General features: G+C 41.3%; 2 protein-coding genes across 3 annotated transcripts; one reads left to right on the top strand and one right to left on the bottom strand.

Moving 5' to 3' along the window:
* Nucleotides 1-11,234: 11,234 nt before the first annotated feature.
* On the bottom strand, nt 11,235-13,372 carry LOC115686562 (caffeic acid 3-O-methyltransferase-like). Of its 2 annotated transcripts, none has more exons than XM_056318641.1 (4): nt 12,878-13,372; nt 12,339-12,649; nt 11,815-11,906; nt 11,235-11,732 (listed from the first exon to the last, which is right to left on the bottom strand). In XM_056318641.1, exons 1-4 carry the CDS (start codon nt 13,369-13,371, stop codon nt 11,430-11,432), a joined length of 1,200 nt encoding a protein of 399 aa, XP_056174616.1. In that variant the 5' UTR covers nt 13,372; the 3' UTR covers nt 11,235-11,429. The 2 variants fall into 2 exon arrangements, with proteins under 2 accessions (XP_056174616.1, XP_030467764.1); XM_030611904.2 differs by having other exon boundaries at nt 11,842-11,906; nt 12,878-13,369.
* A 584-nt stretch (nt 13,373-13,956) lies between these two features.
* On the top strand, nt 13,957-17,463 carry LOC115686563 (caffeic acid 3-O-methyltransferase-like). Its single transcript, XM_030611905.2, has 4 exons — nt 13,957-14,521; nt 15,018-15,328; nt 16,821-16,885; nt 16,995-17,463. The coding sequence occupies exons 1-4, from the start codon at nt 14,028-14,030 to the stop codon at nt 17,295-17,297; spliced, it is 1,173 nt and encodes a 390-aa protein (XP_030467765.1). The 5' UTR covers nt 13,957-14,027; the 3' UTR covers nt 17,298-17,463.
* Nucleotides 17,464-24,887: the final 7,424 nt, after the last annotated feature.

Here is a 24,887-nt window from a genome sequence, read left to right as displayed (position 1 = left end):
ATATGCATATGCAAGACCTATATGTAACGCCTGAATAAATGTGCATGATTATGATGCAAAATCAACATGCAACTTGAACCATTCTTTTTGGATTTTTCTCTGATTTATTTAATGAATAGGAAATTAAACCTTGAAAAGCTACATGAACATGATTAATGTATGCATGATTTAACCCACTAAATGAAATGCATGATCTAACAAATAAGATGCAATGCTAATCAGTATTTTTTGAGTTTTTAATTATTTATTAAGATAATGAATTAAAATCAACTCCCTAAATGCAACGAGAACATAATTCAATTTAAATACTACGATTATATGCATCCTCAACTAACATGCATTGATAAATTAGCGTAAACTCCTAAATGCCATGCATACTATCCATTGATTAACTAGATGCAATATTACGAAATTATGCCTTAAAGCTAATAACATGTGATATGCATTAAAAAGATGAATATTATTATGACATAGAACTGATCATGGATTAAATCCATATGAAGACTATATGAAATGCAAATTCATATTTTTTGGTGTTTTTTAAAGGGTTAATACCACGAAAAACCCCAAACTGGTACATCTGTGACAAATTTACCAAAAACTATTTTTTTGACCACAAAAAACCCTCAATTGGTATATTGTGATAATTTTATCCCGAACTAATTTTTTGACCACCAAAAACTTCAAACTGGTACACCTGTTATAATTTTACCTTGAACTAATTTTTTAACCACCGAAAACCCCAAACTAGTACACCTATAATAAATTTACCCTCCGTTAGTTTCCGTTAAATTTTACTGTCAAATTTCTAAGTTAGATGATACGTGGTAGTTAATGGGTGTACCAGTTTGGGTTTTACCGCTCTGTTTGCCACAAGTTTACCAATTTGTGATTTTTCGGGATATTAATCCAATTTAACGGATACTAACGGAGGGTAAATTTGTCACAAATGTACCAATTTGAGGTTTTTAGTGGTCAAAAAATTAGTTTGGGATAAAATTATCATAAGTGTACCAGTATGGGATTTTTGGTGGTCAAAAAAATAGTTCAAAGTAAATTTGTTACAGGTGTATCAGTTTTGAGTTTTTGGTGATAAAAAAATTAGTTCGGGGTAAAATTGTCACACGTATACAAGTTTGGGGTTTTTCGTAGTATTAACCCTTTTTTGAATGGATATGACTGTAGTGCATCCTAACCTAATATGACATGTATAACCTAAAGTGCTACATGATTGATGATTTGATAACTCAAATATGCAATCAATTATTTAAGTAGTAAAGTCTAAGACTATATAAAAAATATGCCCATTGTGCATAAGGATCTTGATAGTGAACTTAGCTTACTAATAATTACTATGTGTTATGCATGAGTATTATAATGGAGGGTCCGATCTTTTGGCTCAAAGATGGGACTCCCCAATTAACGTGCAATGATAATCCTAAGGGAAGCTAAGGGTGCGAACGATAATCATTTTGATCCCAGCAAGAACTAATTTTCTTTTTCGGGGAATAGGTTTGAAACAAAAATTTGTTTGATAATGCAATTTCATTTTTTTTTATTTCTGGAACAAATTTTTACTCTAGAAATAAGTTTGGAACATAAATCAGAATCAAATTTTTTTTAATTTTCTATCTCATAGCTCGCGCTTGCCTCCCCCCGCCCACCGACCATTAGTCCGTCGACTGCCGCCGTTCGCCTCCGTCTACTGCCCGCCACCGCTGCCCATTGCCTGTTGCCGTAGACGGCTGCTGGTCGCTACCCGTTGCCATCGCTCGCTATCCACCGCCACCGACCGTCGTCGCCCGCTACCCATCGTCCTCTGCCATCCACCGCCATCGTTCGTTGATCACGGTCCACCGCCCGCCGCACACCATTGCCCACTGCCAGCCATCTGCCGCCGTCGCCGGCCGCCCACCGCCGCCCGCTCGCCGCCGCCCGCCCTCCTGTCATTAGCCGCCGCCCGCTCGTCAGCTGCTCGCCGCCTCCCGTCGGCCACTCATCACTGCCGACCGTTGTCCACCGCGTGACGCCCACCACCGTCCATCGCTAGCCATTCACTGAGGGCTGCTGGCGTCCGCCCACTACCACCCGCCCGCCGATTGTCTGCCAGCTGCTGCTACTGCTCCCGCCGGTGTCGCGACCTACCTCCCGTCGGCCACTCACCACTGCCGACCGTTGTCCACCGCGTGACGCCCACCTCCGTCCATCGCTAGCCGTTCACTGAGGGCTGCTGGCGTCCGCCCACTACCACCCGCCCGCCGATTGTCTGCCAGCTACTGCTACTGCTCCCGCCGGTGTCGCGACCTACCTCACGAGGGCCAAACTCGATAAGGCGGGTTTAGAGGTAAGTGTTCATGAAACGGTCTATACGACACATCATAAAAGATAGCTTTACCGAAGCATCGATCTTTTGGTCATCCATATGGTCCATTGATCATGAACGTGGATTTTCCCTAAATCCATACCTCGCGTGACAGCGGATCGATTTTATCTTTTTAAGGAGTAGCCACTAGCCTAGGTCGGGGGTCGGCTAGAATACCCAATCGAAACGCGGGAGTTTCATTTCGGTTTCTACGAAAACCAGAGATCATGAGTTCGGGGACTAGCTTACGTTAATATTTCTATTAATGCCCTTTCGGTACCGCTAAACTTATCATGGTTGTTATCTAAGTTGTTATGCATTTATTTTTTACCATTTTCATGTTAAAGTCTTAGTCCACTAAGTGATCATGCATCTTGTTTTTGTATTTTCATTTAAGATTCTAAACTAATCCTATCTTAGTCTAGAAAAAGAAAGAAACAATCAATTATATTGAAAGACATTTCGTAAAGTAAACACTCAAAGTATTGAAAAGACGAGCTAATTCTAAGTGCAAGAAAGTAAAACCCGCAACTCGTCCGGTGTTTATTACAACACAAATTGAAAACCCAAGACATGATCGGGGATGAATGAATTGAATACAAATTGAAACCGGATTGGACATCGGTCTATCGCCACCGTCAAGTGAATACAAATTGAGACCGGATTGGACATCGATCTATCGCCTTGGTCTTTTACAATTTTGGATTATCCCCTCCATGGACCGCCTCTCGAGTGTCGGCATTTAGATTCACAACATACATTCACGACAAACAATGCACAAAGGAACAACTAAAGAAAAGAAATGGTGCAAATAATTCACTAATCAAGCATGGGCCTCGGGATCGGCCTTTGTTTTTCATGCATTTCGATTCACCACCCACCTAATCATCTAACATTATTTGATTAATGGTTAACGATAATGGGCTACCATTTGCATTTACAAAGCGGCAACTCATATCAATTAACCCCTAAAGTCGGGTTCTAAATGACCATAATGGGCTACCCGCCGAACATGTACCGGGCCTAACATCCGTCTAACAAACACATGCATAGCAATGAAATAAGCATGCATTCAGGCCCATGGGCCTTATTTCTCAATCAATCAAGCAATGGGAAGTGGGCTTCATAAGGAGACCACTTATTCAGTTATTATCTAATTCGGATTACTTCTGTTCAGATGTGATTAACTAACCTAATGATGTCCAAATGAAGTGATTCAGATGTCATTAGAAAGCTCATGTCATGAGGATCAAAAGTTAAGAAGACCATTTTTTTCTAAATCCCCACCGATTTTCACGAAACAGACAATTTCACTCTCGATGACAGACTGGACCCGGTTCTGTTAGGGATTTCAAAATAATGGCGGGAAAAATAACAAAACTTATCAAAACCGTGTGAAACGTTTTATACAGTTAGGATTCTCCGTTTGTGACAACTTTCATGTTTTGAGTTTTTTCTAAAAAGTCCTCCAAATTTTTATAAAATTCGGTTTTCACAAAGGACTCAACTGCAAATCGAATTTTAACCCGAGAAGGCCTTATATGAGATTTTAAGCAAATTGACCCTCTAAAAATTGCTATTAGGCCCTCAAAATTTCCAGTCAACATAATGAGATCCCAAGGAACAACTTTGTAGTTTTGATTTTTTGCAAAGGAGGACTCTAACTTTATCAAATTTGGAGAAACATCTTTTGGATTCCAAAGGAATGAAAATCAGATCTGAACACAGATACTGATTAGATCATAAAAATTCATTTTAAAAATTCAAATGAATTCCGATTTTGATGAAATTAGTATCACTGGAAAGATCTCGATCTCAGTGTGAACTTTTGTGAAGAAATTTTTTTTATATTTTGAACACATGAATTTATGAAAATATAATAACACATGAAGGTCAGTCAGAAACTAGTCTGTCTACAGATCTATGCATATATGGCGTTGCAGATCGTACAATCCTAACATGCTTGAAATTTTATGAAATTTTATGATGAACAGATTAAGATGTGTTCTACGACTTTCATGAAGAAAGTTTCTTCAAAAAACGATTGTAGAAAATCAGAAAAATCATAGAACATCATAACGTCAATCAGGAAATCATCAGAACAGACTTGAACATCACATTCCAGATTCTGATCCTAACTTCCGAAAGAGTTTTGACCTAGTAAACTAAGTCTGATTGAGGCATACAATATATCAAATCGAAGCTTGAGACGTGTTTTACGACTCTCTAGTTCATCACTTCGCAAGATTTCGACATTAACGAGCTGAAATCAGCATCTCAAACATGCAGGTTTCTCTGTACACGAATTTACAGAATAACATCCAAATGTACCTACCTTGTTCAGGAGTGTTTCTGAGCTCAAACGAGCTATTTTGGCCACCGATAAACTCTGGAATGGCGCCAAATATAGCTCCCGATATCTACGTCAAAAGGTAAGAATATCGGCGTAAGATTGCGATCTAAAGATGAAGAAATAAAATCAAGCTCAAAGTTGAACTCCGGTGGCTTTTCCGGTGAAAGCTGGCCACCACAGCTTCGTGACAGGGCTAAGGATGATGATTGCAAGCCTTAGACTGCCTAGGAAGAACGCCGGAATGCCGGAATCGCCGGAATCATCGGCTGGACAGATCATCGGTTCGGCCGCCGGTGATGCAACAGAGAGAGAGATGGAGCTGATCGGAGATGCTCCAGCCACCAGCAGATGTGGCCAGCCTTACGACTGGCTTTAGGACGTCTGGGGGGCTACCGGAGTGGCGACGGTGCGCCGGAAATCGGCCGGCAAGTGGCCGGCGTGAGCAAAGAAAACTCATGGCCAAGAGAGGGAGAGGGAGAGAGAGATAACGTGAGATGGAGAGAGAAGGAGAAGGAAGAGAGAGAAAACCAGATCTGAAAATGTGAGAGCTCCCCCAATTTTTGAGGGAAAAAAACCTATATACTCCCCTCAACTTTGAATCCTAGCCCTTAGATTGATCCAATGGCCTAGAATGGATCCTTAATGATTAAGAATATTCCTTAAGGGCTAAGGATTGGTGACATGGCATTATGGATGGACATGATCAATTCTAAATGAATGACCATGATTGATTTGCTTATCTCCTAAGTAATTTGATTAATCCTTAATGAATGGCATTTTAGTAATTTCACTTAGGGGTATTTTCGTAATTTTTATTTAAGGGCATTTTTTGTCATTTTGGGCTCAAAGGGATGTGGCCAACCTTGGCTGGTCGGAATAGATCGCCGGCCGCCGGATTTTTGATTGGAAAATGGCCGGTCCGATCGGACCGGTTCAATTTGGGTCAAACCGGGTTGAACCGATTGGACCGATTTGACCCGAGTTTAATCGGGTTGAACCGGTTCAATCCTTGGCTCAATTTGTTCCAATTTTGTACAATTTGCTTCCTATCATGATTAAACGATCCAATTAATATTGAATTCGATTAAATTGGATCGAACCAATTTGAAACTTATGCACAAATTGATCCAATTTAACTTGTTTAGCTCAATTGTTCTTGAATTTGAGTTAATTGCATGGCCAAGCTAGACTAACGAATTTAATTGAAGTCCAATTAGCCAAATTGAGTCTCAATTCATCAAATTGAATATTAGTCTAGAGTGGGTCAAGTTGAATTGCACTAATTGGACCAATTACTCTTAGACTTCTCAATCGTTGGACCACTAAATTGATCAAATTGGCTCAAATTCATGTGAATCTTCCAAATTTGATTTCGAATTTGGATTTCATATAAGAAATTAGGCTCATTCGTGTCTCAATTGCGCAAATCATGAAGAATTGATCAAAATCACTGATTAGGGCCTAAATTGGGGGTTTTTGCGTTTGGCTTGGAATTACAAAATTTGTTCCAAAATTGAATATAATATGACCTCTAGATCAAATGTCGTGAAGAAAACTAACCTAAAAAATGACTAGAAATGAAGTAATTTCATTTTTGGCCGATTTGAACCAAATTCCACAAATTGGGAAAAAGTTGATTCTAAACCAATTTTTGTAAAATTTCAAATGCCAAAGGCAAATTGAATGTAAAATAAGATAATTTTTGGATTTTTATATTTTTCAATTTTTTGGTCAAAGGTTTGACCAAACGTCAAACCCTAGTTGACTTTTCACTAGGAGCTTGATTTTATGATCAAATCTTTGAATTTTTCTGGAATTTTCACTTCTAAAGTGAAATTGGACTTGAAAGGAATCTTTTTATGTGAAAAGCCCCAATTTGACCTGGGCTTGACTTTTGGTCAAAGGGTTGACCAAAAAGTCAACTCGAAAGTCAACCGTTGGACTTTTCGGGTTTTTAAATGAAATGAGTAGAAAATTTTCTATAGAAGCTAGGCCAACAAACAGAATTAAAAAATGACACTTTTTGTTCAAGAAACGGGTTTCGTCGCGATCGGAAACCATAATCTCGAATTTTCTGCTTTTAATGACGCGTCGGCTAAAAATTAGGTGTCAACAGTCAGCCACCTTCACCCTTGTCGACCGCCGCCCGTTAATGAATGGAAATTTTGTGTCATTATCAAACAAATTTATGTTCTAGAAAGATAAATTTTGTGTCGTTATCAAACGCGTTTCTTTACTCAGAAACTCGTCCATGGAACAGAAATAGAAATTTCTGACTAGAAATTGATTTCTGGAACAGAATGATTATCATTCGCGCCTTAAGTATTCTAAGACATGCAAACAATTAGAACATGCAATAGATGAACATACAATCTAAAAATCAAACTACCTGAAAATCAAATAAGACTAATTAAAAACATAATCTTACCTGAATAAGATTAATAACTTTGAACAAGAACGGTGGAGAATGGCGGTGACCAGTGGACGTGACCGAGCAGGAGCATGACAACTGGCTGGGCTGGGCAGCGGCGACGACGGCAGAACCAGCGATGCGGGCTGGGCAGCGAGAGAGCGGCATGGTGCTGGCCGGTGACTGGGATGTGATGAAGACCGTTTGATGGCAATACCGGGGCTTATTGAGTGTGCAGTGGAGAGTGATAGCTTGAAGACGTGGTCGTGCTTGAGGACCGGCGTGCTGGAGATGAACGCCGGAAGCTGGCCGCTGAGAGGAGAGCTTTGCTGAGGAGAGGGACCTTGTGCACGAGCGAATGTGTTGAATGAACTCCCGTGGATGTTATGTATCACTCTGCCATTAAAATATAACGCCCAAATCTCCCTTTTAATTTTCATAAAAATAAAACACACAAATAGCCTTTCACATGGTCTAATTAATAGGGTTAATCCATGATTGATTCTATCTCGTGTCATAGCATTCATGCCATATTCTTAGTATTGGATATAGGTTGCATTTATTTTATTAATATAGTATACATGTCATCTAGGATATTATTCTAGTTCATCAATGCATGTTAGATTAGGACACATATAGTCATAATATTTAAATTAAGTCATGCTTATTTTAAACAAGAAAAAATCCAAAAAGAATTAATCGACATCGTGTTATTATATTTAGAAATCACGTTTAGGTCATGCGCACATTGCATCATTGTCTGCTTTCTAGTTAACATTTTTGCAGAATCCTTGTTGCATTCGACGATAATGAAGCTATGCTTTTGATTTGCTTAGCACATCAAGGTTCTTTCATCTTTCCAAGTAATTTATTTATTACTTTGATTATTGAGTGTTACATTACTTGCTTGTGTATTTGCATGAACACCCATCACATGTTAGTAGTTTAGGATTTAATTTTGTCGCGACCTCCTCGAACCATGTTCGGGGTTTGGCTAATGAATTACTAAGTCTAAACCTATAATTTAACTTGGGCTCTCCCAAGCCCATACCAATTCGCAACTTAATGTTGAGGTTATTAACATGCAGATAAATTTTTATTTAGGAATCGCCACTAATTAGTTTTTGGTGGGTCGATTAGATACCCAAGTAAAGCAACGGGAGAATTACCTTACTCCTACGAATCAGAGATCCAATGAATTCGGGAACTTGATTACATTAGTTAATCAACTAGTGCCATTTCGATGTCTAACCTTGTTCAATTCAAGAAAATATGTGTCAGGTAGTCTGGATTGATTTTAAACCTATTAACTAACGTGTAAGTTGATAATGCGGGTGAGCAATTATTAAAATAACAATTAGCAACCAAAGTGTTCATGCAATCTTCCTATCGGTTGTGAATCCTAGGGTTATAATCCTAATTAGGCTAAGGAAAAAACAATCAATACTTCAAAAGCACTCAATCAAGTGATAATCAAAATAGAAATGCGCAAACAACAACCTAGCAGCTGTCTCTAAAAACATTCAACCTATTATAAAGCCCTAAGAGCTTGTTCAATTTGAGCACAATTTTTTGATAAAAAAGTTTCACATATTTTAAAAGGAAATTACTCAAATATCTAAATTTTCAGCTATTTCCTAATTTTTGAAAAAATAAAAAAATTTCGGAATTTTTTTTGATAATTTTTGATAAATTTTTTTCTTAAATTTTAATGTTTTTAATAAGAAAATAATATTATAATATTATATAATATAAGGACTCGAGTGCTCCGGCCAGGGTCCAAAGCTGGACTAGGCTCGGTGAATGAGCCCAGCCTCCGCTCGACCTGGCCAAGAGCTTGGCCTTCGTCCGGCATTGCCTCGGTTGAGCCAGGCTGAGTGCCCAGCCCCCGTTTGGTCGGCGATGCCTCAGCGACGGCCACGGCATGCGCCACTCGGGCGCCCGATCCGTGAGATCCGTGGCCGTCGTGAGCTGCCACGATGGCAGCCGCGGATTGAGAAACGTAGGCCACCCCGACAACAACACCCCTCCCCGTCGGGGTCATCGTTCTGCGGTCGGTCCCGATGCTGCCGGCCGAGGATGCCATTTCCGGCCTTTTGAAGAAACAGCGACGGAGGGGAGCGAAAACATAATGGAACGACCACACGTTCGATGCCCGGGAACACCACATTCAACAGGGACGCCACCACGGAGCAAAACAGTACAAGGACTGCTGGCCACGAAAATGGCATGCCCAAGATCACCATAATCAGAAATCGAAACACGTTAATGGAGAAATTATCGATTCGCGTACCTGGTTTGGAATCCATCGAACTTGACGCGGAATTTGCGATGGTTTCCGAACATGAACTCAAGTGCTTCTCCCCTATACCCTTCTTTTGAACACTGGCCTAATGAGATTGCCACTCACAAGAAGAAAGTTCTCTCTAGATCCGTATGTGAGTTAGATTGTGCATCATCAGGTTAGGGGAGGGACTTGAGCGCTATTTATAGAGTCTTCGACCATGGGCCCTCTCATTACGGGCTGGGCCGTACTCGGCCCACACTAGCCAGCCCCATATTAGACTTATTAAGAACCCACATATCTCAACTTTATTAGACCAAACTAATTCAGTTAATTTCAATTAATGAAGCCCACATTAGAAAATTCTTACAAGGACGACTCGGTTTCGACCAAAAATCGGGACACAACACTGGATGTCATTTGGGCATTTTAACAAACAGCTGGTGTGCGTCGCCCGGGAAAGAAGAACTCAGCCGATTAAGGCTCAAACTCACGGCCACAATCAACACAAAATAGAGGGCAGAACACAACGGCGACGGGGAAGGCTCGCCGACGCTCGAAACCAGCGGCCAACGAGCGTCGGCGAGTCTCGCCCCTGGTCAGCCGAGACAGGGAAAAACAGGGCACGAAAAGGGTCTTCGCCGTGGGTCCCTACCCGGCTCGGCGACGGCGGCTAGCAGGGGGGCCCAAGATGAATCGAGCTGTGGCCAGCCGCCTTGGTGTAGTTGAGCCTAGATTCTCGGGGCGAGAGGAGTTGAACTCAAAAGAAACTTACCAAAAGGCAGACGCCGGGAAGCGGGATCCCGAGGGCGTCAGTTGTGGGGTCGGGTGCGGTGGTCGTCGGGGGGAGCTCTCTCACTCTCGGTTCTCGCTCTCTGCTCTCTCTTTTCTCTCACTCTCCCTCGGTTTCCCTCTCTGTTTTTCGGTCCAAAACCAACCGAACCCCCTCGTACTCTCTCTCTCTCTCTCCCCCTTCCTTTTAACCGGCCGGCTGGCCTGCTCTCCCGTCGCGTCTCACCTGCTCTGCCGCTTGCTCTGCTCCTGCTTTGGCTCTGCTTTGCTCTTCTGTTGTGACAAAGAGCCTAAGGAAGAAGGAGAGAAAGGGGAAAAGAAGGCCAGGCCGGGGGGAAGGACGAAAGGGCTAGGCCAGGGAAAGAAGGTGCTGGGCCGGCCTGGACCCGGCCCGATTTCGCCCCCTTTCTTTTTTTGAAAAAAGAAAATATGTTTTAATAAATCTTATTAATGCAAATGCACCCAATGTCTATATGCTATGCAATTTGATCAATTAACCCCTAATGTTTTTAATGCAATAATTTTACTAAATGGGTAATCAAAATTTACGTGTGAACAAATTTGACAAAGACTGCTTGCTCAACATTTTCAAAATAAAGAGAAAACTTACCGAAAGGGCATTTGATTGATCTAGCATAATCAAGCCCCTGTATCTATGAATCTCTGATTCGTAGAAGTAAAATGTACTCCCGTATTTTACTTGGGTATTTAATCAACCCATAATTGATTAGTGGCGGCTTCAAAATAAATTAAATTCCATGTTTAAAATGATTTTTTTCAAAACCTAAGTTGCGATGGGTATGAGTTTGGAAGAGTTCACGCTAGGCGACGGCACCATCTATCTGATGAGTAACCGTTCATGTCCGTCCGGTAATTTATTAGCTTTCTCTTGGTAGTTCACCTCGAGGAAGGTCGCAACAATCATTGATGACAACTCTGTTTCCATGAATCAATACTTAGCATTTGTTGAGATTTCAAGCGGAATAAAGTGCAGGCTAGAAAAAAGTTATGTGCCCTTATTGAAGTTCAAAAATTAAACAGAATTTGTCCGTAGCAATATAACTTATTTCTTGAAATGAAGGCAAACAAAGGGGGCCGAAGGCAAACACAAGCAGATATCAAAGTTCCTAGAGAAATCTGGAGACTCTCCTCACAATTCAAATGAGTTCGCGACATACAGACTTATTCTTCAAGGATGAAACCATTGACATTCGGCGACGACAAGAAGTCAGATCTTTTTGTGTAGTTCAACTACCCACATGTTGTAAGCTCGGCACACAACTTTTGGAGCGTCGAAACCAGCCGCAAGTGCCATGACCTGGAGCTCTTTCTCCGTCCACATCTTACCCCCGGGAGTGCTGCTTAGCATCCATATGTCCGCTAAGAATGAGTTCCGGTTCACAGCATCGGTGTCGGGATATTCTGGAAGGACCACGTCCATGATCACCACCTTGCCTTTCTCCGGCAATGCCTCCCAGCAATTCTTCAATACCTTCACGCCAAACTCTTCGTCTCCACAGTGAATTAGCCACTGCAGAGAACGACCAAATTCAGTCTAAACTATGAGGACAAAGCAACCAGAGTGTCTACTGTATAATTCTAAGTATAGTCACCCAAAGAGGCAACTGAAGTTGTGTAACCTTCAGTAAAATGACGTCTGCTTTGGGGATGTATTTCGTCACGTCCCCTTCGACGTGTTCAACACCTGTCGTCACAAGATAAACCGGGTCATTCCATCTTGGTTTTGGCACTCATAAGCCACAGCTTTATTCAAATAAATCAGGACTCATCTTATTGAGCACGTTTTTCTATATCAAGAGCTATAGTTTCCTCAATCCGCCTGTGATTGGTGAGTTACAAATTATATTACTAAATTATAAATGTGAATGATGTTTATATTCATAACCCACCAATCAAATGCATAGTGAAAGGACATGACCCTTCTATCAATATCATTGACCTTCAGATAATGATTTTTCCAAAAAGATAAGACTCTTAGTGCGCGAATCATGTCCGAGCAGTGACGAAAATCCATTTAATTAGTTTGTCCATTACAAAGTCCTGTCCGTTGCGCAAGCTTAGCCTTGCTAAAAAAGCACACTTAATAATATGTGTGTGAGAGAGAGAAATTGATTACCAGGAATCGAAGATGCCTCTCTGACAACATGAGGTAGATCAAAGTTGATACCATGTATGTGTGGGTTTTTGGACACTATAATCCTAAGGGTTGCCCCAACCCCACCGCCGACATCAACCACTGTCTTTGCATTGTCGAAACCGCGGTAAATCTCGACAATTTTGTTCATGTAAACGTTGGTCGAGCCTTGCATTGCGTTGTTGAATAGCACATTGAACTTGTCGTCCTTGCTCGCGTACTCAAAAATGTTCATGCCATTTGCAAGTTCGAAGGGCCTTCCTCCTTCCATAATTGCGTCTTTTAAGCAGTACCTGCACAGCATGCATAAACAAAGAGAATTGTCATGGGAAAAGCAAATAAATATGAAAAGAAATTAAAGTCATGTCTTCCAAATCGTTTTGCCACTCGACCAACCAATTAAAGTCGAAAAGCAAATACTGAATTATGGAAAAACATGAAAGGAAAATATGTTTAGCAAAAAGAAGTAAAATGCCAAAAGCAAAAGTCCCTCTACAAGATAGAATTAAAAGATCACAAACCAGCCGCCGGTCATGATTTTGTCGGTCAAGTAAAGCAGCATGGACGCAGGGAATGTCGATGCCCCGCGGGTTCTCATAAAGTACTTGCTCCTGGGTCCCAAGCCGTAGAGCCTCCGGGTGTCCCCGTCTGGGCCCTGGGCGAGAGTGCACGAGAGGATGGAGTTGCTCGCGAGAAGCCGCATCATCCGGTCCAGAGTGACGGGGGCTTCGGGGTTCTTCGTAGGCAGGCGCGATGCAATCTCGGCAGGGGAGAGCGGTGGAGGTGAGCCGGATGGTCCGCCCTCGGCCAGCATCTCCAGGATCCCGAGCTCAACGGTGGCCTTCAGCACCATGGGGATGCCTATCAGCGCATTCATTTCCATGGCGAACAAGAACTCATCTTCGTCCTCACTGGACGTCGTTATTACTGAGCTCTTGCACGCACTCATGTTTGATTTTTGCCCTCTTCTTTTTGGCCTTTTTGTGGTATAGAATGGCTGATGCGTTGATACCATGGAGGAGATTTTATAAGCATTCTTGAGATTGTCGCTACCTTTATTGAGTGGACAATTTTTAAGAGCTTAACTTTCACGAGAGAGAAAATATTAGGTGGTCCCGGCGCTCCACGTAGGCGTGGTCCCCGATCACTCACGAGGCGCCACATGGTCCACGTGGCTTGGGTGGGACCGACGGGCCGGGACGCAGCTGCGACGGCGATGATCGTGACCAGCGGGCGGAGGCGGAGGCCATGGTGGAGGTCGGGATCGGTGGGCGGGCGAATCGCTCTCGGGCTGGAGCGATATTTGAAAAAATGGAGAGAGAATGTGGGGCTTCCTTCGTGAGTTTCTCTAAGAAGAGCTGAGGAGATAGAGAAGGAGAGAGAAGGAGGAGGCCCCACATTAATGAAGAGAGAAGGGAGAGACTGACGAAGGGGCGTAGGTCCTTAGCGTGCATAGGAGGATGCAAGGCTAAAGGAGAAAGAAAATTAATATTTTGTGAAAAAAAAGGGGTCCCGGCCCGCCGGTCCCACCCAAGCCACGTGGACCATGTGGTGCCTCGTGAGTGGTCGGGGACCACCTAATATTTTCTGTCTCGTGAAAGTTAAGCTCTTAAAAGTTGTCCACTCAATAAAGGTAACGACAATCTCAAGAATGCTTATAAAATCTCCTCCATGGTATCGACGCATCAGCCATTCTATACCACAAAAAGGCCAAAAAGAAGAGGGCAAAAATCAAACATGAGTGCGTGCAAGAGCTCAGTAATAACGACGTCCAGTGAGGACGAAGATGAGTTCTTGTTCGCCATGGAAATGAATGCGCTGATAGGCATCCCCATGGTGCTGAAGGCCGCCGTTGAGCTTGGCATCCTGGAGATGCTGGCCGAGGGCGGGCCATCTGGCTCAGCTCCACCGCTCTCCCCTGCCGAGATTGCATCGCGCCTGTCTACGAAGAACCCTGAAGCCCCCGTCACTCTGGACCGGATGATGCGGCTTCTCGCAAGCAACTCCATCCTCTCGTGCACTCTCGCCCACGGCCCAGACGGGGACACCCGGAGGCTTTACGGCTTGGGACCGAGGAGCAAGTACTTTATGAGAGCCCGCGGGGCATCGACATTCGCTGCGCCCTTGCTGCTTCTCTTGACCGACAAAGTCATGACGAGCGGCTGGTTTGTGATCTTTTAATTCTGTCTTTTGGAGGGACTTCTGCTTTTGGCATTTTACTTCTTCTTTTTGCTAAATATTGAGATATCATAATATCGTTTCATATTTGTTAGCGATATTATATTAGAGACTCTTAAAATTTTCTATAGGATATTTTCCTATATTGGAGACAATTATGATATTATTGTTGATTATTTATTTCTTTTAATTGCACGCATATCTCCTGATCGTGCATATCTTTATTGATACATGTTACTTTAGATAATTGTCTTATAAAACCTATAAATAGACAAATGTAATCTTCATTATGATCATTGAATATACAGAAATTCTTCTCTTCTGCTTTACATTTAACTATGTTATTCCATAATTGAGTATCTTCTTTTCGACTTTAATTGGTTGGTCGAGTGGCAAAATGATTTGGAAGACGTGACTTTAATTTCTTTTCATAATTATTTGTTTTTCCCATGACAATCTCTTTGTTTATGCCTGCTGTTACAGGTACTGCTTAAAAGACGCGATTATGGAAGGAGGAAGGCCCTTCGAACTTGCAAATGGCATGAACGTTTTTGAGTACACAAGCGAAGACGACAAGTTCAACGAGATATTCAACAACGCCATGCAAGGCCCAACCAACGTTTACATGAACAAAATCGTTGAGCTTTACCGTGGCTTTGACAATGCCAAGACGGTTGTCGACGTTGGCGGCGGTGTCGGGGCAAGCCTGAGGATTATAGTGTCGAAACACCCACACATTCATGGTATCAACTTTGATCTGCCTCATGTTGTCAGAGAGGCACCTTCTATTCCTGGTAATCAATTTCTCTCTCTCACACACACATCATTAAGTGTGCTTTTTTAGCAAGGCTAAGCTTGCGCAACGGACAGGACTTTGTAGTGGATTGCCATTGCAGCTCGAGACATGATTCGCACACTAAGACTGCGCATGGCAACCATTCTGTGCCCGGGAATAGATTCTCGTCAGAAATGATTTTTTTTAATTCTGTGCCAGGGAACTGATTCTGAGCATTTGAAGGCGTTTAGTAACGGCCCAGAATTTCTATTCCTGAAATAGTAAAAGAATATAAATGCGTTTGGTAACGGCATAAATTTTTTTTTTGTTAATAATATTTTAATAACATTTTAAATATTTAAATATTTCTTTCTTTTCTTTTTTTCTTCTCCTCCTTGGCGATGGCCGGTAAAATATTTTTTAATTAATAATACTTTTATTAAAAATATTTTTTTTATTTTTTTTGGCCATGGCCGGTAAAAAATTTCTTTATTAATAATACTTTTATTAAAAAATAATTTTTTTATTATTTTTGGCCATGGCTGGTAAAATTTTTTTTATTAATAATATTTGTTTCTTTTTTTTAGCCATGGAGGTAAAAAATTTCTTTATTAATAATACTTTTATTAAAAAATAATTTTTTATTATTTTTGGCCATGGCATGTAAAATTTTTTTTATTAATAATATTTGTTTCTTTTTTTTAGCCATGGCCGGTAAAAAAAATTTTTAATAATATTTTTTTATTTTTTTTGCCATGTCCTGGTCGCCGGCCATGGCCGGTACAATATTTTTTTTATTAACAATTTTTTTATTAATAATATTTTTTATTAAAATATTTTTTTCCTTTTTTTTGCCATGGCCGATAAAATATTTTTTTTTCATGGCCTAGTCGCTGGCCATGGCTGGTAAAATAATTTGTTTTTGTTCATGGCCGGTAAAAAATTTTATTATTAATAATATTTTTTGATTAAAATATTTTAATCTCGCCAGATGCGACGAGAGTGGCCCTCGCGCCGGACATTAGAAGCTACATTAAAAACCAAGAAAAAGAAGAAGAAAAAAAAATTGATTCTCATTTTTGTTCCCAGAATTAAGAAACTACTTTTTTCTTTTATTCTTGATTCTGCTCAAAAACTGATTATGGGCACAAATTCTTGCAAATTTGTGCCCAGAATCAAAAAATTTAACAAACGGATTTCTATTCCAAAACTGATTCTGGGAACAAAAGAACAGAAATTTTCATTATTTGGCCAGTTACCAAACAGGCCCTAAGAGTCTATCTTATTAGGAAAATCATCATAAGAAGGAGATGGATGATATTGATAGAAGAGGCATGTCCTCTAACTCGTAATATAACTTGTAACTCAATAATTAGAGGCAAATTGAGGAAAATATGTTCTTCATATAAAAATAACGTGCTCAAGAAAATGAATCGTGATTTCTGTGGAAAAAGCTGTGGCTTTTGAGTACTTAAACAACGATGGGATGACCCGGTTTATCGTGATGACAGGTATTGAACATGTCGAAGGGGACATGACGAAATACATCCCTAAAGCAGACGTCATTTTAATGAAGGTTAACACAACTTCAGTTGCCACTTTGGGTGAATATAAAGAATCATACAGTAGACACTGTGGTTGCTTTGTACGCATAGAGAAGACTGAATTTTGGTTGTTCTTTACAGTGGATAATTCACGGTGGAGACGACGAGTTTTGTGTTAAGGTATTGAAGAATTGCAGGGAGGCACTGCCGGATAAGGGCAAGGTGGTGATCGTGGATGCGGTCATTCCAGAATATCCGGACACCGACAGGGTGACCCGGAACGCATTCTTAGCAGACATAAGCATGCTGAATGTCAGTCCCGGGGGGAAGGACCGGACGGAGAAAGAGCTCGAGGTCATGGCACATGCGGCCGGTTTTGACGCCCCGAAACTTGTGTGCCGAGCTTACAACATGTGGGTAGTCGAACTACACAAGAAGATCTGACTTCTTGTGGCCAGCGAATGCTACTGGTTTCATCCTTAATTAATAAGTCCGCTTGTTGTGGACTCCTTTGAATTGTCAAGTGGGTCTAGAGATTACTATGGGAACTTTTGTATTTGGTCTTGTTGGACTAAGGTCTACTTTGTTTGCCTTCATTCCAAGAAATAATGTAACAGCCCGAATTTCGATGTAATTTCCGGGATCAATGAAACTGATATTATTTCGCATTTCATTTTAGTAAGTCTCACCCAGAGCTGATCACTCTCGGGATACTAACCAATAGGATATGGCTAACTAGAAGATGGTCCGTGGACCGGGGACCCTATCGCGAAAGGGATACCGATCACGAGAGACGCTGAGGAAATATTTTAGGCCAACGTGGGCCGATCTTAGGAAAGAGTAATGGATTTGGTTTGGCCAAGGCCAACGATGTACGATTGGGACACAGGTGATTCTGCAAGACCAAAAGTGCACGTGGTCAACCAGTCCGGAACTTGAACCTAATGATTGTGACCTTTGGAACTAATGATAATTTCTCATTCTCTCAATGATCGAGACCATCACGATACGAATAGCCTTAGGTCGATACGCGTAACCTCTAAACAGCCACCTGTTAGTGAGAGACTCTGAAATTGAAAGTTTAGCGGGTTTTGTTCACGGAATTGGGCCCGGATTTCGGTATCGATTTTCAAAGGCTTAAGAGACTATTTTTGGGAATCTGACGTCATATTACGCTGGCCACTCACATGTGGAGTTAGTACGAGTAAAAATTGGAATTTCGGTCCGGGGGTGAAAAATTACGATTTTGCCCCCAGGATGCCAGCGTCGCTTTTCGAGGCCAAATGAGGTTATTTTTCGTGGCCGATGCCATTTTTGGGTGGCCACGCATACCAGGAGTCATTTTGGACAAAAACTGGAATTTCGACAAAAATTGGAAAAATAATATTATTTTATTCCCGAAACTTTGACGTCGATTTTCGAGGGCTTGCGCGATGAATTTCGCGATTCCGACGCCATATTATGTTGGCCACACATATATGGAACGCGTATGTGCGAAAATTGGAATTTCGGTTCGGGATTGGAAAATTACGAAAATGCCCCTAGGCCATTTTTGATTAATTCCGAAAATTGGATTTAATTTTGGGATTAACCAAGGTGAGTTAAGGTTAAACCAGGTCTGGTCAACCATGGTTAGGGGACAAAAGACCATTTCACCCCTAAATTATTGGATTAGGGCAAATCCTAGCCTTTGGATCAAGGGCAAAATTGTCCATTGGCTTGATTTTTGACACATGGCACCCTAGGCCCTAGTTTTTGACTAAGATAAGCATTTTTTCTCTCTCCTCTCTCACTCCCACGACCAGACCAGCCTTCAGAAAAATTTTCTCTCCATTTTCCCCTCACTTTCTCTCATTTTCTCTCAAATTTTCTCTCTCATTTTCTCTCTCGCCGGAGCTTCGCCGGAGCACGGCGCCGACCGCCGTGCCTCGCCGTCGACCCCCTTGGTCCCCCGCTTCAGCTCAGCCTCGGTTCCGTCCATTTCTCTCTCCTTTTTCTCTCTCTTTTTCTCTCTTTTTCTCATTTTCCATTCTGAGGAACAAGATCACGCGGAGCTTCGCCGGAGCTCCGATCGCTGTTCCGTCGACACCCGGCTGCTCAAGCATGTCCATACGTCGCCCAATTCAGCCCGGTCAGGTATAGTGACCGTACAGTTTATCGTTCACGTCCATATGGTACTGTTCATCCAGACCGTACGGCCGTCGCCGCCGTGACCGGCGCCTCGCCGGCCACCGTTCCCAGCCGTCCGTACAGTGTGTCTGTGCGGGGGTACTGTTCACGCGTCCGTACGGGGATCACTGTTCACTCCGTCCGTACACCGCGCCGCCGTCCGCCGGGAATTCCGCCGCCGGTTTCACTGTTCATCAGTGATCGGCCGCCATTCCCCGTCGTCGTGACCCTTGTTTTGGTGAGTAAAATTCCTAAACCCGGATTAGGACTGATGTTGCGTTTTTCTGGACTGGTTTAGGTGTTATCGGTGCATTTTGGACTGGCTTAGATAATAGCAGTGTGTAATTGAGACTGGGTTGAGAATTGATTGGTAGAAATTATTATCGGAAAAATTTAGTGGATTAATGAGAATCGTTTGGGAGGATAATGGGGTTTAATGACCAATTTAGGAGTTCGTCGGTGAAATTGCCGGGTATGCCGGGTTGACTGATTGTACGTCAATTGTGCTTAATTGTGGTTGATTTCGTACTGTTATGTCGTGTGTTGTGTGGCTGATTTTGTGGAGTGCGATTGGCCATTGTTTGGTTACAATGAATTGCTGATTTGTGAATCGCACGTTAGGCCCCACGGTATTAATTGGGCCAATTAAGCACGTGTTGTGACATTGGGTGTCTGAATTATGTTGGTGCTCGTGGTGCATTGCATTGCATAACATAGACACGCATTGTGTATGCCAAGAGTGAGGCATGTGATGAAATTGTGCGAGAATGCGTGTCTGCCACGAGCATGTGATCACCTAAAATACCCTGAAGCGTTATACGCTGGGTTCAGATAATAATGAGCTGTGTGATCACCTAAGGACCTTCGGGTCGATACCGTCCTCATGCACTTTGAAGCAGGACGATGCCCGGTACGTCCGGAAGGCGACCATCCTCATGCACTTTGAAGCAGGCTCTGGTTCGCAAGGAGAACAGTGTTGCGCCTCATGCACTTTGAAGCAGGCTAGAGACACTGGGCCAGATCGGTTGCTGCGCCTCATGCACTTTGAAGCAGGCTAGACGCACCGGGCCATGAAAAATTGATGACTCGAGTCGTAATAATAATTAATTTGGGCAAGTGTGCCAGTGTGGGCCAGTGGGCCAAAGAAATGTGCATGATATGTCAATGACATTTGCATGCATAAACATGCATTGAATAGCATGCGAGTGTGTGAGACTCGATGCATGAGCATGTGTTTGGCGTACGTGTGACTGTGTGTGCCACGTATGTGCCATGATTGTTATATATTGATCTGTCTAACCTGCAGGGTCAGAGAATTGTATGATTATGGTTGTGTTATGATTTTAAATGTTTGTTTCCAGTCAGGAGATTGCATGCTAGCCTAGCCTAGGTTTAGGGGTTGAACTCACTGAGATTCGTCTCACGGTTGTGTAAACCGAAACATTTCAGACCCCCAGCGAGAGGATGCCGAGGTCACCACCTCTTTTTGGGAATACCGCCTTTTATCCAGCAGTCGTCGAGCATGCACCCCGGTGGGGATGGAGCAGAACGGAGAAGTGGCTGTTTGGGTTATTCCCAGCTGTTGGTGTTTCCTTTTTGGTTGTCGTGAACGCTGTAAAAAAAGAGTTTTAAAATAGTAATAGAAGTATGTACATATTTTCTGCGTTGAATCTTGTTTATTGGATGGCTATCCTTGGCTCATATTGTAATTGTCTGGGTTTGTTTATTTTATGCTTCCGCTTGTGTTTGATCTCTGTATGGGTGTGGGTCGGCGACGCTTCCTGGGACGTCGCAGCCAACTTATCGACCGCAGGTGGGATGTTCGCGCTTCGTGGGGTACGGGGCGTGACAAATAAGTTATATTGCTACCGATAAATTCTGTTTAATTTTTGAACTTCGACAAAAATAAGGTGTGATCCCTAAGCAGTTGGAAGTTACCACTCATATCTTGGGTTTCCATATCATCCAAAAACTTTTTGTGTTCAATTAACGCGGCTAGATTGGGTTAGGATGACTCAGCGTCAGGAAAAGTAAGCACCCTTACCTTGATTAAATTGGCTTTGCTGCGCCCTGAATCAATCGAAAAACAACTTCTCAAACATTGATTCATGGAAATGAGATTGTTATCGAGGGTGGAATTTTACGTAGAGTCACTGGTGAAAATTTACCTAGGGTTCAGACCCACAAATGAATAAGAAAGGAGAGAATTTCACACATAAATCACCTGCCTTGCACTTTATTTTCCGTGGTGTCCCAATAAATCTCAAACATCAATTCATGGAAATGAGATTGTGATCAACTATGAAAATTTACCTAGAGGCACTAGGGAAACACCGTGTTGGATAGAGAAATCTTCATCCGTTAAATTATACGACACAATAATAACAACAAAGAAAGTCTCTTCTTGAACTCGGATCCTCTACTCGACTCGGTAATCTAATGAGTATCTCCATCCATCTCCACTGTTGACGTATAATTCATCCGCATACATCAATAACTGAGAATCGGTTTGAGACATCGATTTCTGTGAGCCGCACTCCTCATCTTTTTCTTATGTTTACTTCCATATCTTTTTACGTCTTCTCCGGTCGCTTCAAATCAAACCAAGTCTATCACCGATCAAATCTCCTTTACTCAACGCAAGTAATTAAATCATCTCGTTTGTGCTCCTAATCATATCTGAAATCCTCATGTTGCAATCATACCTACTTTTCGCAATTTTCCTTGGATCAATTCAATTCTATTCCTGAAGCTTCTTGTAAACTCCACATCCTACCTCTTATCTTCATTTCGACAACGAAGCTGAAATCACGAATAAATTATTTCATTCATAGAGGTGGTTTCGTGTGGGTTCCTACGATGGTTTCACCTGTGCTACGCAATTAAAATATAAGGTGTTTGTCAAATATCTTATAGCTGTCGTACATTCACAGCTGCACTAGCTTTACAATAGCTTTCAGAAAGCTACCCACTGTGTTTTGACGTATCATATCTTTAAAACATGTGTTGCCCACATATTTATAGATCAATCTTAATTATACTAAACGAGCTTTTAGTAGTGCGGGAGGGCGTCTCATAGCTCTCGCAATGTAATGGCAGTAGTGTATCAAGGTAACGGTGATTTGACGACAGACAGCCATGAAGGAGATAGCCCGTGACCGAACAAAGGAAGGAGACAAGATCCGAGCTTAGGGTTGGCCTTCATCTAGGGTTCCGAAGTGCACTAGAATATGTGACCACCTGACATTTTTCCCTTAGAAGTACATCTGGACGGCACCCATGCCTCAACGTGGTTATCTGCTGCCCACTAAACCTGGTTGAAAGTGTCAAAAGGAGATGAAACTTCCTACTCCCAAACATTGATCGAGCCTACATTACGGTCTCAATAAAAACATCTCAGATTGGTAAGGTCATATCATTTGTGAAAAAACTCAAACCCTTGTAGGTAGGATTATAATGGTAAGATCGAGTGTTTCTCCCTTATCCCGCATCAATGGATGGGATAAAAAAGCCTTCTAAATGAGAGTGAGTGAAAAACCCTTTCAGACTAAAAGTCTCTCATTTAGCATTTTCAAAAAATCCATGTTATGAGTGAAAATTGTCTTGATGATGATTTTCCCCGGTGAAAATTTAGTGATGCAAGCATGATAAAACCATTATTCATAAACCTCGATTGAATTGATAAAAACCTCAATAAACTTTAAAATGTGCATTCTAGGATAGCATTGATTGTTTATCTCTTTGATGAATGCATGCATATCTTCTCTAATCGTGTCTAACATGTAATGTTCCCTCAAAGACCAAGAGCTTCTTGTACCTGATGTTCAAGTTGCTTTATGAAGCCTCATGATTTGTCCAAATATTCTTGAATTTTCGAACTTCCTGAAGATGAGAGATTTTCCCGAATATCCAAGGTAAGTCCTAAATATTCCAAAATCACTAAACTTTTGGAGTAAATTCCACATGTTTATTGACAAATCTTTTCAGAAATCATCTATGAACTTTCAAATGCCTGTCGCGATCAATCCAAGTGTTTGGATATTTTAAGTGCCTGTTACAATCAATCCAAGTGCTCCATCATAGCCTTGTTCTTCTCATCTTTGAACTTCCAAATACTTGTCGCGATCAATCCAGGTGCTCCATTGAAGCCTTGTGCTTCTCGTCTATTTAAATGTCTATCACGATGAATCAAAGTGTTTGGATGTTTTAAGTACCCGTTGCGATCATTCCAGGTGCTCTTTCGAAGCCTTATGCTTCTCACTTATGAACTTTCAAATACCCTATCACGATCAATCCGAGTGTTTGGATGTTCTTAATATAATCAACAACAGGAATTTCAAAAAATATTGTAGTATCAAATGGATAATCTTCATTTCACTACTGAAATATTGTATTATCAGCGATCACTTATGCTAAGAAATTATGTTACTAACGCGTGTCAAGGATCATGAAATTATCAACATGCTATAAAGCGACTTATAAAACTGACTATTTTATCTGCAAAATTGTGAGAGGCTTTACATTTGGTCTAACGAAATGTATGTTACAAAGCGTGCATTAGGTCTAATCGTATTGGATTTCCAAAAATACATTTCCATAGTAATTGGTATAAGCATACATTATGGTGATTAAACAACAATAATATACTAATAATATCATTGTCAATATAGTGAATTAATATAAATCAATGCCGCACAATGTCATAGCCATGTGGCACCACATCATAAATTCTGGCATGTGTGTCATGTACATACCGAATTAGATGAATATGATTATATGAGTTATAAGATAAAATAAGATATATACCGTGTCTCCTACCAATATTCTTTAATACTTATCAATTTCAATAGAACACTGGGAACAGCATCTCTATCTGATCGGGCTTTAATTGTTTTAGACCTATCTAAACCCCTTTCATCACAGTCAGGTAACCCGGTCATTGAATCTGAATTACAAAATGGGTTCGTCATCCATTTTCTCACCTCTAGTGATTACCTATGTAGAATGCTTTATTCCATGACATTCACGTAGTTTTTTATAGCAACGTGTCCAATCTCTAGTTGAGGCGAGGAATTACTTATTGATTTGGTGATCTACTCATTCAGTTATGAAGCTAATTTGCTTACAATCTTTGCCAATTTGTTGAATCGAGTAGAGTAAGGTGCTTATTTGAGATTCTGAGACAAGAGTGTGCAGAGAAAACTAAAAATTGAGGCAAAATCCCAATAGCCACGGACAAATAAAAACTAAAAATTGTATGGAGCACCTAATGGTCAAGAGGGAAATGGGCATCCCCTTTGGTTTCGTCATTGCTTACCGCCACTAGTCGACATATATATTAGCAATTAATGAATAAGCGCCTGCATAGAAGAATTAAAAACAAAGACTCTTTTGAGCTAGAGTCAATTTTCATTTTGTAAAAAATGTTAGCCGGGCACAGTTTTCTAGATTTTGAGGGAGAAATATCCATTTTGGTTGCTAAAAATTTTCTAAATCATTTTGGTCTATAAATAAGTTTTTGAATTGAAACATACACGGATGACACGACAAGCATAACTTGCTCCAGTTTTGGCTCAAACGTTATTTTTATTAATATGATTCGAACCTAAAAGATTAGTTTTTTAATGGATCTTTCTCTCAAAATAATAATAATAAGAATAGCAAGGTACTTCTTTACTTTGATCTCTCTTCTTTTGGAGGTCAAAATAGAAAAATACCACAAAAAATCATAATTTCTCTTCTTTTTTTTGGGTAAATTTGTACCGGTATGGCAAGAATATCCTTTATCTACTACAAAAAATTCTATTCTTTGCGCACGGTGAACTAGGGGTGTGCAAAGGAACCGGGAACCGCCCAGACCACCTC

Source organism: Syzygium oleosum, unplaced genomic scaffold (genome assembly GCF_021117445.2).
Source record: "Syzygium oleosum isolate NSW1041296 unplaced genomic scaffold, Sole_v2.1 Sole_v2.16, whole genome shotgun sequence".
Classification (NCBI taxonomy): Eukaryota; Viridiplantae; Streptophyta; class Magnoliopsida; order Myrtales; family Myrtaceae; genus Syzygium; species Syzygium oleosum.
Note: the sequence above shows the minus strand (reverse complement) of the source record. Positions and strands in the feature narration are given on the sequence as shown.

What these genes read in the sequence shown, in the direction of transcription:
- LOC115686563 (XM_030611905.2), top strand. Translation starts at nt 14,028, where the DNA reads ATGGTATCGACGCATCAGCCATTCTATACCACAAAAAGGCCAAAAAGA. An exon ending in AAAGTCATGACGAGCGGCTG is followed by an intron (nt 14,522 to 15,017) that starts GTTTGTGATCTT and finishes CTGCTGTTACAG; the next exon opens with GTACTGCTTAAAAGACGCGA. An exon ending in CAGACGTCATTTTAATGAAG is followed by an intron (nt 16,886 to 16,994) that starts GTTAACACAACT and finishes TGTTCTTTACAG; the next exon opens with TGGATAATTCACGGTGGAGA.
- LOC115686562 (XM_056318641.1), bottom strand. Translation starts at nt 13,371, where the DNA reads ATGGTATCAACGCATCAGCCATTCTATACCACAAAAAGGCCAAAAAGA. An exon ending in AAAATCATGACCGGCGGCTG is followed by an intron (nt 12,650 to 12,877) that starts GTTTGTGATCTT and finishes CATGCTGTGCAG; the next exon opens with GTACTGCTTAAAAGACGCAA. An exon ending in AGAGGCATCTTCGATTCCTG is followed by an intron (nt 11,907 to 12,338) that starts GTAATCAATTTC and finishes TTGTGACGACAG; the next exon opens with GTGTTGAACACGTCGAAGGG.